Here is a 15,550-nt window from a genome sequence, read left to right as displayed (position 1 = left end):
ACCGTACAATCCCTAGCATACGCCCCCCCCTCCCCCCCCCTCCGCACATATTTCGGGAAAAAGTAGGGGGTGGGCGTTTGCTAGGTATACACCCCTTTGGAAGATAAAGTGTCATCACATTTTCACGAGAAAAAAAGTGATACAACCATCTGATTTATGCAATTTTAATAAAAAAAAATAAACACACTGTTTGTTTACACAAATGTAACCGAGTGCCGAAACACTACGATCACCTCGGGAGGCGAAGTGGAATCAAACAGGATTGAAAATGTTAGGGCTAATTTCTTAGCCCTATAAAACTGTTATGCAAACACGAAGGTTTCCATGAACATGCAGACAATCGGAAACCATCAGACCCCATCACAAACAGACAAATATGTTTTTTATAAAACGATCCAAATGTACGTTTATCTTATTCTCCATCATTTGCTGATTCCAAAAACATTCGGATTAAAAACAAGCTCTGAAAATTAAATATATAAAAATTATTATCAAAATTAAATTTTCGAAATCAATTTACAAACACTTTCATCTTATTCCTTGTCGGTTCCTGATTCCAAAAACATATAGATATGATATGTTTGGATTCAAAACACGCTCAGAAAGTTAAAACGAAGAGAGGTACAGAAAAGCGTGCTATCCTTCCCAGCGCAACTACTACCCCGCTCTTCTTGTCAATTTCACTGCCTATGCCGTGAGCGGTGGACTGACGATGCTACGAGTATACGGTCTTGCTGCGTTGCATTGCGTTCAGTTTCATTCTGTGAGTTCGACAGCTACTTGACTAAATGTTGTATTTTCGCCTTACGCGACTTGTTTTTACATTTAGTCAAGTTTTGACTAAATGTTTTAACATAGAGGGGGAATCGAAACGAGGGTCGTGGTGTATGTGTGTGTGTGTGTGTGTGTGTGTGTGTGTGTGTGTGTGTGTGTGTGTGTGTGTGTGTGTGTGTGTGTGTGTGTGTGTGTGCGTGTGTGCGTGTGTGTAGAGCGATTCAGACCAAATTACTGGACCAATCTTTATGAAATTTTACATTAGAGTTTCCGGGATTGATATCCCCGAACGTTTTTTTCCTTTTTTTGATAAATGTCTTTGATGACGTCATATCCGGCTTTTTGTGAAAGTTGAGGCGGCACTGTCACGCTCTCATTTTTCAACCAAATTGGTTGAAATTTTGGTCAAGTAATCTTCGACGAAGCCTGGACTTCCGTATTGCATTTCAGCTTGGTGGATTAAACATTAATTAATGACTTTGGTCATTAAAAATCTGAAAATTGTAAAAAAAGTGTTTTTATAAAACGATTCAAATTTACGTTCATCTTATTCTCCATCATTTTCTGATTCAAAAAACATATATAAATATGTTATATTTGGATTAAAAACAAGCTCTGAAAATTAAAAATATTAAAATTATTATCAACATTAAATTTTCGAAATCAATTTAAAAACACTTTCATCTTATTCCTTGTCGGTTCCTGATTCCAAAAACATATAGATATGATATGTTTGGATTAAAAACACGCTCAGAAAGTTAAAACGAAGAGAGGTACAGAAAAGCGTGCTATCCTTCTCAGCGCAACTACTACCCCGCTCTTCTTGTCAATTTCACGGCCTTTGCCATGAGCGGTGGACTGACGATGCTGCGAGTATACGGTCTTGCTGAAAAATTGCATTGCGTTTCGTTTCATTCTGTGAGTGCGACAGCTACTTGACTAAATGTTGTATTTTCGCCTTACGCGACTTGTTCTTTCTTCTCGTATGTAAACATTGCCAAGTTAAGCCTATTCTGAATTTGTGTCGATATTTAATTGGTACACTGAGCCCAAAAGGTTAAGGATATTTTTTCAGTGGTATACCCCAGATGTTAAACAGCACTTTTTGGGTCAGAAATATACGTGTATTTGAAGATCAGTCTTTCTCCTGTTTAAAAAAATGTGTTTCTTGAATCTGAGCAATATTTGGGTATGACGTCACATGTCCGTGACCACGCCTACAGTTAAAAATGGCGTTTTTTGACGGCATGATTCACCTTCAACCGTCGAAACGGTGACTTAAACTGAATAATATTTTGCATTTTTTACACCAAAAGGTTTATTTGGTGTCTTACCTGACCCAAAAACTGCTTTTTAACATCTGGGGTATACCAATGAAAAAATATTCTTAACTTTTTGGGCTCAGTGTACATCACGTTTTTGTCAGGTCAATTTTAGGGGTATACCCTGACTTCGGCGGCGGTCACGTGATACCTACAACCGACATCTTTGATCTGAAAAGTGTGCCCGGTAGCCAAGTGAAGGGCCTTTGCAGTGTGAATGAAATGACACAGCACTGAATGTTTTTGTTGGGGTACGGAAATAGGTGCAATAATTTGTTTGCTCAGTTTATAATATGTTTAACGTTCAATAATGTAGCAACTAATGTTATATTGTGCATAAATATTGCTTAACTTCTGAGCTTGAGTCTATTTGCAGCATGAAGATAGGGTTTGATATTAATACTTTTCCAAACCTATACCATGGCTCGTTTAATTCATTCGGATTATATAAAACAGCTTGTGAAATTCTATTTTGACAAATCAATACTGCGGCACACTGACATATTTGTGTTTATACTTACCAGCAGAAAAGGAAACGTTGAAGATAAACTTTTCCGGATTATTGACGATTGACGTGAAATTCAGTATCGCCACAGAGGCAGTTTTCACCAGAACTGCAAAGACCAAATGTTAACTTCAGAAAGTCATAGGTCTAATGTGATGTCAATGTGTCTATGAACTACGCGGCGTTCCTGGTAAATAACAATATCGAATCGAGTGGTCAAGATAGAACAAAAATGCCACATAAGAGTGCTCTTTCCTCTGAATTTGACGACAACACTAATGTTCTTTAAATATACTTGTTATGTAAATTGAAAACAATCATTATTTAAAACCCTGAATTTCATTGCATAACTTTCAAAACGATCCGAGAGGGTTTTTTCTTTCCCCTTTACAACAGCTGTGTCGTCAAATCGAAAATCTGTAATTAAATTTTCATTTGATTAATATACTTACCCGAATCACATACTAGCATTGACGCAGTCAGAGATGCTAAGGTGTCTGAAAAACGCTATCCCGTCTATAGTATAAGGGAAGCAACCCCTACAAAAAAGTAGCAACCTTGCCACACAGGGTTACCTCCCGTAATGTGTATTACGTCACAGCTACTGTATCCCACACGTGGTATCCTCATTCGACTTCTAGAATACATAGAAACCAAAAGCGGGGAAGGTGGGAGGGAATTACCTATGTGATTCGGGTAAGTATATTAATCAAATGAAAATTTAATTAAAAATTTTCGATTAAATTACATATTCTTACTCCGAATCACATAATAGCAGATAACTCCAACAAGGTCACCACCACTTTTTGGTAAGATCAAAAAGTTCAAACTCACTCTTAAGTTCTGGAGAGACATAAACCAGCTGCCGCCAAGGAAGGAATGGACCGAGACCCATCCTGACAGAGGGCAGCAATGTCTCCCTACAGAACCTGATAAAGACAAAATCCGAGCGCCAGAAGCTGTGCGCAGGACATCATCCAACCTCCTAGACCGTAAAGGCCAAGGAGGGGGCCCAGGCCCTGGAAAATGAGCTCGGGCCGAGCCGAGGGAAAAGATAGCATAAGCTATGACAAGGCGGAGGGAAAGAAAATTCCTTGCCAAAAAACTGACCCACTGCCAAAAGTCAGGAAAGGATCCCGTGAGAAAGAAAACCTTTAACTCACTCTAAACCCTAGCCAGGAACTGGCCCACTGCCAAACGACAGAAACGGACCGAGAACCAACCTGATTGACAGCCGAGATGTCTCTCAGGCAAGAAATGCGAAAGACAACATCAGAGAGCCAGTAAGCTGTGCCCAGCACTTCTTCCAATCTTCTGAACCGTAAAACAGCCCGGAAAAGGACCCAAGCCTTGAATAAACCCGAGCCAAGTAGAGGGAAAGACAAGCTGCCCCCCCCCCCCCTTCTATTGGAAGGAAATGCTAATGGCCTGGAAAAGATCCGTGCGTAAGGTTGTCCGCTCAGCCCTGAAAAGGACCGACCCTCACGGAGACCATAAGGCAATCATGCCAATGTAAGAAAACTTTGGAATGGAGCGAGGCCCAAAAGGCCTTTGAGAGAACAGTCAGCTCCAGAAGAGTGACCAAACTCCGAAAAAAGGGAAAGAGAGAGACACCTGAGTACCAAGTACCAGAGTCCAACTCAATGAGCAAATCTCAAAGGGAGACGGTCACCAGTCGTCCTCTACCAACCCCTGCAAAAGCAGAGAGAGGGGTAAAATGAGGACGAAGCGACCTGAAATGCGGAAACCTCAGTGGCCAAATCCTAATGTGACCGGTGACCGGAAACAAAATGACAAAAGCCAGAATGTTCGCAGAGCAGACTGCTTGTAGGTAATTGAAAATGAATCAAAAACCCAAAACAGAAAAAACAAGGCTGGTAAGAAAAACGGAAAACCGTGAAGCCAACCAGCCATAAGACTCCCGAGACAAGAGTTCTCAGGAGAAAAATGTAATAGTCACAGCTGCAAGTGATAAAAGGGTGACCAAAAATCGGAAACCCAACCCAGCAGAAATCGTCCCAACTCACCTCGTGCAAGCATGAGGGAGAAGAGGAAGAGACGAAATCCGAAGTCACCAGAACCAAAATCGCAACGCAACAGGCAGGAGACTATAGCACAGGCTAAGGCTGAGAGCCTTGCTGCCCGTAGGCCGGCCATTGTACCAAAGTACCTAAAGTACACAGATACTGTAAGAAACAAAAGTTTCGGCCGCCAAATAAGATGCTGGCCTAGAGGCCAGCACCGAGAAAACTGGAACATTAACTGGACCTCTGCCAAAAGGAGAGGAGTAGCCAAAAAACCTGAGAAAAGTGACAAGCCACAGAATGACTCCTCAAACCTGCATTGCCAAGCCAATGCACCCTCAGGAAAATCTGAATGTTACCTCCGAGGCCAACTCAAGGGACCCTTAAGTTTGGACGAAACACCAGAACGCGCCTGATCACTAGAGAAAGACAGAGTCAGACTCGGCGAAAGACACACCAGGACCCAGTCCAGAAGCTCGAGGCAAAGAGAAAACGGGGAAGCCCAAAGACAGAAACCCCACTCAAACGGAAATCGACTTCTCAGCCCCCATACGCTGGGAAAGGAAAGAATGTCGAAGTCCGAAGCCATAAGCACAAGGAAAGCAACAACCACCACCGCCAACGGATGAAATGGCTGTTGCGCCAGCCGAGGCTAGCAAAACCGGAAGCCCGAAGGCCAGCTGTTGTTCCAAAAACCCAGCGTACCTATGACGGCTGTGAAAGAAACAAACTCTCCGGTTAAACCTGAGCTGAGGACTTAGGCTGCTTGGGCTGAGTCCGCTTAGGTATAGTCTGCTTAGGAGTGACCTGCTTTTGCTGCTTCAGATTTTGAAGCTCAAAAGAAGAGAACTGCTGTTCTCTGTTGGTCTCAATCCCCTGCTTTCTGGCATGAGAGGCCAGGTTGCCGAAGAGAGACCGACCACCAAGGGTGACGATCTGAGGGTGTTCCTTGTCGACTCCTCAGAGAACTAGGAGTGGGCAAGAAACAAGTCCCTTCTGCACGAGACCGCATGGAAATAGTGCAGAGAGGACAGCCTCATCTGTTCCTCGTTCACCCTTGCAAGTGTGGAGAGGAGTGTGGACACGTCCTGCGCGTCCTGCTCTTTACTAAGAGTAAAGGGCGCCAAGGAATCTGTCAGAGCGCGAGAAAGCGCCCGTTGGAGAGTCTCGGAAATGGCACTGAGTTCCCAAAAGCTGTCAGCCCACTTCCTCAGAGGATAGGAGAGTCTGCTCATAGAGCGGCAGAACAGAATCCCTTCCTCACCGGCTTCGTAAGAAGCGAAAGAAGTTCCGGCGTGACCGGTAACGGCGCACGACAGAAGGTTCCATGACGAGCTTGGCCAAGGCAACTTCCTCTGAGCCACTAAGGGCACGAAGGAGGAAGCCTGCGCAGGAGCGGCAAGTTATTCCGGAGGCAACCCCGCTGCCGGAAGGAGGGGGCGTGGCGAAGAGGCGAGAAAGTTGAAAAGCTACTGAAGGTGATTCTTCAAACCGGAAGTAGCTGATTCCTCTGTTGCCAACTGGAAATCAGCCATCGCCGACGGACCGGACGCCGAAGGCGTGGCCGAAGACGACGCTTCTTCCGGAAAATAGCGTGAAGTGACTTTCGCGGCAGCTTCAAGCGCAACCCTGAAGCTGGCCGGAGACCCCGCGAGCGTCCGCTCGTCATCAACGGACCTGGGGTCCGAAGAGACAACCGAAGGGGATGGCTCAAAGCCAAAAGAACCCGACGAAGACGCTGAAAGAGGAGGCCGGAAGCCTGAAGTCCTTCCTGTTGGCAATCAATTGTACTCATGCCCTGACTGAGAGGAAGATGAGAGGAATCAAAAACCAAAGAAAGTGGAAGAGAGGAGCTAGCGGCCACCACCAAAGTGTGTGGATGCTGCTGTCCCAACAGAGGCATGAAGCCTGTATGCCTATAGGGCAAGCCTTGTTCGCAATTCACCGGCGACCAAACGGAAGCAGCGGGAACTGAACCGGAAAATCCGGGAGGAGCCGGAAGTGGGGCAGCAACAGCAGCGCTATGCCATAGCTGGTGCTGAGCCACGTGCGAGCTGAAGCCCGGAACCCGAAGGAAGGCCCTAGGCCAGAACCGGAAGTGACAGTAACCTGTGCACTACCGCTTGACCTACACTTCCTGCCAAGGCCAGAAGCGAAGCTGCCGAAAACGGCTGCTGTGAAAGGGCAAAGCTCGAACCGGAAGGGGCCATGGGCTGCCCACACACCGATGAACTAACACTTCCGGCCGGAGCCGGAAGAGAAGCTGTCGCGGACGACTGCTTACGTATAGCGCAGCTCGAGCCGGATGGGACCAAGGTCTGTCCGCTTTCCGACGAGGCACTACTTCCGGAACCGGAAGATAAGCTGTCGAGGACGACTGCTTACGTATAGCGCAGCTCAAGCCGGATGGGACCATGGTCTGTCCGCATTCCGACGAGGCACTACTTCCGGGACCGGAAGTGCAGCTGCCGAAAACGGCTGCTGCGAACACGTACCTTGTACTGGCCGTATCCCCAAAGGGACATCCTCAGGAGCTAAGTGGAAGCTCGAACCGGACGTGACAGGGACATGGGCGTAGCCTGTGCACTAACCAGTGAACTTTTACTTCCAGCCGAAGCCGGAAGCAGCTGTCGCGGACGACTGCTGACGTAAGTAGAAGCTCGAACCGGACGTGAGAGGGACATGGGCGTAGCCTGCAACTAACCAGTGAACTTTTACTTCCGGCCGAAGCCGGAAGCAGCTGTAGCTGTCAGGGACGACTGCTGACGTAAGTTGAAGCTCGAACCGGACGTGACAGGGACATGGGCGTAGCCTGTGCACTAACCAGTGAACCTCTACTTCCGGCCGAAGCCGGAAGCAGCTGTCGCGGACGACTGCTGACGTAAGGCGCAGCTCGAGCGACGAGGCACCACTTCCAGAAACCGGAAGTGCAGCTGCCGTGAACGGCTGCTGCAGAAGGGTACGGATCTCTGTAAGTAAAGAGCTGATCAAATTTGAACACCAAAGTGCAAGGCTCTGGTGTCAAAAAACAACGATCACAGAATTCGCTAAGAAGAGGAAGCGTAAGGCTTAAAAAGGGCGCTTGCCCTTACCCTCAGCTTAGCAAAAACATTAACCTCACTATCAGCCTGCTGACAAGAGGTTAACACAACTACTGAAAATTTAACTAAGTCCAGAACGGACCTAAAATTCAGCAGAATAATCAACCAGCAAAATTATCTAGCTTACGCAAAGCAGCTAAATAACAGCCTACAAAGGTAGTTACAGTCCGAGAAAGGACGCAAACACCTCAATAGAACACAAATGCTAGGATAAAAACAAAGACTACTAATAGAATTCTAAGTCCAGAAACGGATGAAGAATTTAGTAGAATAAAAAACTGAGCACTAGTACAATAGCCACTGACAGCAGCTAAAACTAACAGCCTACCAAGATAGTTAAGCGTCCGAGCACGGACGAAAACGACTCAGTAGAAACACAGCGTGCTAGCCGAAAATAGCTCCAACTGGAGGCTAACAACAAACAACTACTGTAAAATTCGAAGTCCAAAACGGACGAGAAATTCAGCAGAATAATTAACTAGCAATAGAACGATAGCTACAAAAAGCAGCTAAAACAAACTTCCTACCAAGCAAGTTCACAGTCCGAGCACGGACGAAAACCAACTCAGTAGAAACACAACGTGCTAGCAAAAATGGCGACCAAAATGGCGACCAACAACAACAGCTACTGGACAATTACAAGTCCAAACGGACACACAAATTTCAGTAGAGCAAAAGAGTGCTCGAGTGCACTGAGAAAACGTTCAAGTCCGAGCACGGACCCAAACATATCAGTGTAAACAACACGTGCTAGCTCAAAAAATGGCGACCAAAATGGAGGCCACAACAAGAAACCACTGAAGAGGACGTAACAAATTTGCAGCAGAATCAAAAATGTCAAACTATAACAAGGAACAATCTCACCAACTGGAAACCAGCTAGGAGAGGCTGACACTCAAAAACGGCCAAGGAGCAAAGCGAAAAGACGACCTGTCTCTCTGGCTGAAAGGAGTCGAATGATGATATCACGTGTGGGTACAGTAGCTGTGACGTAATGCACACTACGGGAGGTAACCCTGGGTGGCAAGTTTGCTACTTTTTTTGTATGGGTTGCTTCCCTTAAACTATGGACGGGATAGCGTTTTCAGACACCTTAGCATCTCGACTGCGTCAATGCTGCTATTATGTGATTCGGAGTAAGAATATGTAATTTAACCAAAGATAGTCAAATAGTCTGCACTCATACATGCCCATGTCCCAAATAAACGCTAGTTCTGGAGACAGAAATATTAAGTTAGCATAGCATAGCATGCCCATGGATGGAAAGGAATGCACGAGAGATGTTCGTCTGCAATCCCAAATTACCACACATGTAGGTAAAATACGGCAATGTAAACGCTGCCATGTTTACAGGGTTGCAATAGCCTAGCTAGGGCACGGTGTTTTTATTCTAACAGGTATAACATTGTATAACGGGCCCACTCTTCAACATCCCAACATTATAATTGTCTTGACAAAATAACGCGCCCTGTTGGTTAAAACTCAATAGCAAGTATAGTTGAATTATTGCAAAGGTATGATTCAGCAAGTACAACACAACAATCAAAATGAACATACGATTTCGAGTCATAGCTGTAGGATGGTTTCCGGTATCTAAAACCATGGTGTCGGTAATCTCACGGCCTGACGTTTTCCCCATGATTACCCGACCAAACATGCGGTTGTTTTCTGCCAATTGGTATTGATCAAACTGAAAGTCAAATAAAAAGTGAATAACACTGGATCTGATTTCAGTGTTCATTTTTTAGCCAATAAAATTCAAAAAAGAACACGAAAACAGGAATATGCATGTCGTAAAACACGCGCAAACATGCGTAGCGCGCCAGTTGTAGACACATAGCAAACATACACACATAACGTGGGTATACAAGTACAAACATGCGTAGCGTGCCAGTTGTAGACACATAGCAAACATACACACATAACGTGGGTATACAAGTACAAACATGCGTAGCGCGCCAGTTGTAGACACATAGCAAACATACACACATAAAGTGGGTATACAAGTACACACAGACACAGGCAGGACACACATTTCCCTGTCAACTTAGTCTCTACCCTCCCCCTTTGGATGAAGTATATACAAAATAAACAAATATCTCTCTATCAAATGCCTTATTCCGTCCGATCCATTCTCTGCTTCTTTCCATCTGTAAACTGGAAGATGTGTTCATTTTCGATAATCATCCAGCATTCATAAAATAACTTCCCAGCAACCAGCCTGAAACATCTATAGCTCATGCGTTGAGAAACTACACTTTGTGGTGACTACTTTTAGTGCCTTAAAAATTCCAAACGCTCACATGTTTAAAATATACATCTCAGGAGCAAAAAACATAGACATACCGCATTTAAACTAAGAACTACACGCTTGACGATACGACATTCAATATAAAATCAATGAATTCAGTTGTTTTCTGCATCAACATCTACCACGAGTTTCTTTGTTTTCTGAATCGGATTAACCTTGAACAAACCATCGGCGCGAAAAAGGTATATCATACTTTGTGTAGAGCTAGAGTTGTTCAAATTTTAGATTTCTACACACTCAGTCACTTTGACTCACTTTGACTGCAATCCGTTGGTCAATTATGAACAATATTTCATAAAGAGAACACGCAGATAAACGCACACATCCCTTTAAATTCAAGAAAGTAAAACTGGTTTTATAACCTCTACGTATCTTTCCCCTTCCCCTTCTCCTCTATCTACTAGCTGCTCCTGCTTCTAGTAACACATTACCATGATGGCAAGATTCCCAGAAACCGATGGTGGAGGATGGAAGACGTAAACGCACTGTGCCATTTTAGGGGCAAACTTTGGATATCCAGGGCTCTGGTATTCGTCTCCTGTCTTCAAAACACCGCCACACGTGCTGCCTAGTGACAGAAAATAACCAGTCTGCAATTTAGCTCTCATAAAAAATATGAACTTTTCACATTATAACCACACACTCAACTAGTATAGTTATCTGGTACATACACGAGAAAACAACCCGTAAAGAAATGTGAAAGATGTTCCAACCTCTTTCAAGGCAAAACACTAACACCGGACACAACACTGTCGGGATTGTCTGGGTTGTGAAAGAGTGACTGTCCTTTGAGTTAAGTTTTCAACGCAACATTATAGGCCAGTCACTAGCAAGTGGGTGTGTCTGAAACACATGGAAAGGGGTACCTGTGGGTTCAGCTTGCCACCATAAAAGCAAAGGTATAATTCACTCTTTCACAACGCACACAAACCAAACTGGCTTATTTCCAAACATCGGTTATTGAAACAAAATCAAAGGAATACTATTGAGGACCAAGCAATTTGACGCAGTTTCGTTTTTGTTGTAACTTTCACATGCGGTTTAACGTATATAACGTACACTGATATAACATGAATTCTTCACTCTAGTTCCGACACTGGAACAATAACAAGATTCAAACAATGCTCGTCTGAGGTGATACTCCCTAATCGCGGTACCCTTTCTTGTAAATACACGGGGAAAAAAAGTCAGATGAGGAATCCAAACACACACTAACATTGTGCATTTTCTTGCATCATAATTCCCGTTAAGCCTGTTGAAAGAGATGGTTCTAGAGTTTTGACAAAAGGAAACACTTATACTGTTAAAAAGTTCGCTTGATTCTTGACATCTACCTGACTGTTCATGCAAAGTACTTTAGAAGTTAACAGTGTCACATAATGATCGTGTACAAATACTTACTTAAGTCCCTAACGAAGTATTGGAGTTTGAATCCGTATCCATATTTGTGGATGGATTTGCTGCTTCGGAACGTGATAGTCACTCGTCCAGTGTCAGTCGATAATGAGGGTAGCATCGCTAAGGAAATATCAAAAACAACAGTTAAAGTCAGCAAGACATAACAAAACCTAAGGCTCAATCCCTAAGTTATAAACAGGACAAGTTGTCAAGGTTAGCATTGAGTAAGAAGAGGTTTGCCTCTCCTACTCGGTGCATTTTTGTTCAGAAGATGTGATTGCGCTATAGAGAATGTATATTCCCAACTTCTGAGACCAAATTTAATTGTTTTGTATTCAAACGGCAAAGTATTTCAAAGCCTGCATTTACTTATCAACATTTAATCACGTTCATGTTGAAGAGGACTAGGAATAGTATATATATACACTATAAACTTACAGAGAGTTGCCTTTTGCATTGCGTACTTGATTGCAAAAAAAAATCAGATACAAACATGAACATAGACAACATAACCTCATGAAAAAGAAAGAAGCAGTATGGCAAGACAAAACAATCAATGACCCTTTTTCCTGAACTTCAGAGTAGATAACGTACGTTCACTTCCCTTCTCAAATCAACGCTGTACATTGCAGCACATTTTGTTCTCACATTTTAACATTCTAGAACCACCTAAAAAAAAGAAATCCTTCTTGTGTTTTCTGTATAAAGTTGTTAATGTTGGACAGGAACCTTCACTTCAAAAAGTCCAGATTTTGTGAGAAGAACTGTTTCTTAGCATTTGGCCTATATTCAATGAAATTGCAACCTAGTGTCAGCTAGTCGCCAACCTACAATATGAATATTGATTGTTGTATCTCTGGCAAACACATGCACGTGTAATGTGCTTGGTCCTGTCCTTTTAACGCGTTCTTTTGTTTTGGACAATTTCCCATTTCCCAACGCTTATTTTCTTTAATCTGATAGTAAATGCTCCTATCGGGAAAGGTATAACGCAACATTATCGTGCCAGACATGTCCATTGGAAGTGCTTCACACGAAATCTAAATTATTTCTGCTACAATTTGTGTCTTGATAATTGTTAAAGCGTGTGTCCCCTTCCCTTCACACACATTTCTCAAAGGGGTCCGCAGCATCACTACTGTTGCAGAATTTCCGCTTCCCAGTTCCATCTGCCGAACTCCACTGGATGGTCACTCCACCTTCATTGCAATCTGGGAAAAAAAGACTGATTTTTTTAATTGCTTGAACATATTCTGCAGCATAAACTGTCATCTTTTTTGCTTTTTACATTTAGTCAAGTTTTCATGTTACTATTCCTGTTAGTGTACATATGCGTGCGCGAGTGTAGTATGCTTCGTATGGTATTTTTATCTGTTGTCTTATTATTTGTTTTGTCTTTTAATGTGCACCACACTGAAATGTCTCTGTATGAGATAATAAAGTATTCGTATTCGTATTCGTATTCGTATTTTGACTAAATGTTTTAACGTAGAGGGGGGAATCGAGACGAGGGTCGTGGTGTATGTGTGTGTGCGTGCGTGTGTCTGTGTGTGTGTGTGTGTGTGTGTGTGTGTGTGTGTGTGTGTGTGTGTGTGTGTGGTGTGTGTGTAGAGCGATTCAGAGAAAACTACTGGATCGATCTTCATGAAACTTGATATGAGAGATCCTGAGTATGGTATCTCCAGACTTTTTTCATTTTTTGGATAAATGTCTTTGATGACGTCATATCCGGCTTTTCGTGAAAGTTGAAGCGGCACTGTCACGCGCTCATTTTTCAACCGAAAAGGTTTACATTTTGGTCAAGTATTCTTCGACAGAGCCCGGACTTTGGTATTGCATTTCAGCTTGGAGGCTACACAATTAATAAATGAGTTTGCTCATTAAAGTTGTCATTAAAATCGATTTTTCCCAAACAGATTTACAATTTATTGCATCGTATTCTTCATCACATTCTGACTCTAAAAATATATACATATGTCATGTTTACTCTTAAAATGTGATCACAGTTGTTAACGAAAATAGATTAATTAGTCTTACGATTAAAATTTAAGAAATCGATCCATAAATAATGTCATCTTATTCTTTATCATTTCCTGATTCCAAAAACATATAGATATGATAGGTTGTATTCACAACAAGCTCAGAAAGTTAACAAGAATATAGAAAAGCACGCTTTCCTGCTTAGCACAATACGCTACCGCGCTATTCTGGTGTGTTAATTTCACTGCGTTTTGCACGTGGGAGGTGAGCGATTTCTTTCTCGCGTGGATTGACGAAGCTGTTCTGTCATGGTGAAAAAATACAGTGCGTTCAGTTTCATTCCGTGAGGTCGACAGCTTGACTAAATGTAGTAATTTTGCCTTAGGCGACTTGTTCTCCTTCCCTTCTCTTTTATTTCTCATGTGTATTCATTTGCTGAAGTAGACAATTGTTGGAGTACATTTTCATTGTTATCCTGGTCTTGTTCTTCTAACCTGCCGTCACTTCTTCCTATTTTGTTTATGCTTGTTACTTTGTTACAAAGCTTTTTCTTTGCAAGCCATTTAAGATGTTCGGAATAGTCTCAATAGGCAAAAAAACAATGAACCAAATACAAAAGATATTCAAACAAAACTCAAATACCATGCAATGCACCCGTCACTTTCACTCTTCCCCTTGACTTTGTCTTACCCTCTTTCGCAATGTTGATGTCAACGAAAAATAATGTAATTGAGCTGTCAATGTGAGGTGTGAAGGTCCACTGGCAGAACGTGTCTGGTGGGTATGCACCGGGGTAGTTTGGACTCGATAGTTCTCCTTCTCCTTCACTTGGCCTTGAAAGTTCACGACGACAGTCTATAACATACACACACACACACACACACACACACACACACACACACACACACACACACACACACACACACACACACACACACACACACACACACACACACACACACACTGTTATGTCAACACTGCGGGGCCCTAAATGCGCATTATAAAGACTGGGGTCACAATTGGATACGGGCCTAGTGGAAAAGACGCCCCATAAGCGGAGGGTCCAGTGTTCAATTTCGGCTTTGCCTGGTTGGTTAATTAAGGGTACAGATTTGTTTCCGATCTGTCAGGTTAACGTATGTGCAGACCTGCTGGTACATTATCCCCCTTCGTGTGTTCAGGCAAGCACAAGACCAAGTACGCACGGAGAAGATCCTGTAATATACGCCAAAGGTGATGGGGTTATAGAAACCCGACAATACCAAGCATGCTTTCTTCGTAATCGAGTATGGCTGCCAAAATGGCGGGGTAACAGCGACTACCCACGTTCAAACTCACTCGTGCAAAAACACAAATAAACGTTGGAGGGTCAGCCCATGAACGAAGAAGAAGAATGTGAGGACTTTCCATCGATGGTTTTGCACACACACACACAAACCAAAAATGATGTCAGACAGCTTTTTCATCGATCCTGAGGGTTCACATTGCCTTCTGCTTCATCGTTATAAAACTTAACCGATGTTGATAAAGATGAAACTATATACCATGCTTGTTCCCCGAGAACCGTAACAATTGTCTAACAATAAATCAGTGGGCATTAGTTTCATAGGAAAATTGGGCATCTCACATCGCCCTTCGAAGTATATGCCATATTTTGTATCAAAGGCTGGATGCAAATGATATGCGTCGTGCGGATGGTGATATCACGGATTAAACAAACTGAACCTTTCGTGATCGGATATGTAGAGTACAAGTCACAGAGAGAAAAGTTGTGTAGTGTAGCTACAATAAACCTTCCAAGCGTATCACATAAGAATAGTTAGACCGCAAACTGAGAGAAGTCCCCCACAGACCTGCATAACTGTAGACACGGAGGACGAAGCCAGGGCGGTGTTGAAAGTCAGATATAGAGGATTGTGTTCGTACTATGAGAGTCACGTAGAAAAAGTCGCCCTGGATTGCTTTGACTGCACATACAACACCCAGGTATGTCAATGCAAATGTCAGTAGTACTACCTATTAATTATTATGGTTTATGATTAATACATTCATCATGCTCCAGTTTTCTGAATGTAGCTTGCCATATCTTCGCTGACAGTACGTTCTCTCTCTCTCTCTCTCTCTCTCTCTCTCTC

At 43.2% G+C, this 15,550-nt stretch overlaps 1 protein-coding gene across 1 annotated transcript in view; it reads right to left on the bottom strand.

Moving 5' to 3' along the window:
* LOC138974207 (uncharacterized) overlaps positions 1 to 15,346 on the bottom strand; it is a 20,161-nt gene extending 4,815 nt beyond the window's left edge. The window contains exons 1-8 of the mRNA XM_070346925.1: positions 15,269 to 15,346; positions 14,106 to 14,270; positions 12,545 to 12,646; positions 11,439 to 11,555; positions 10,469 to 10,605; positions 9,284 to 9,416; positions 2,618 to 2,710; positions 2,109 to 2,134 (exon numbers count right to left, since the gene is read on the bottom strand). Of these exons, the coding sequence (XP_070203026.1) occupies positions 2,109 to 2,134; positions 2,618 to 2,710; positions 9,284 to 9,416; positions 10,469 to 10,605; positions 11,439 to 11,553 (504 nt within the window). The 5' untranslated portion in view covers positions 11,554 to 11,555; positions 12,545 to 12,646; positions 14,106 to 14,270; positions 15,269 to 15,346. The remainder of the gene's footprint in view (positions 1 to 2,108; positions 2,135 to 2,617; positions 2,711 to 9,283; positions 9,417 to 10,468; positions 10,606 to 11,438; positions 11,556 to 12,544; positions 12,647 to 14,105; positions 14,271 to 15,268) is intronic.
* Positions 15,347 to 15,550: the final 204 nt, after the last annotated feature.

Source organism: Littorina saxatilis, linkage group LG8, assembly GCF_037325665.1.
Source record: "Littorina saxatilis isolate snail1 linkage group LG8, US_GU_Lsax_2.0, whole genome shotgun sequence".
Lineage (NCBI taxonomy): Eukaryota > Metazoa > Mollusca > Gastropoda > Littorinimorpha > Littorinidae > Littorina > Littorina saxatilis.
Note: the sequence above shows the minus strand (reverse complement) of the source record. Positions and strands in the feature narration are given on the sequence as shown.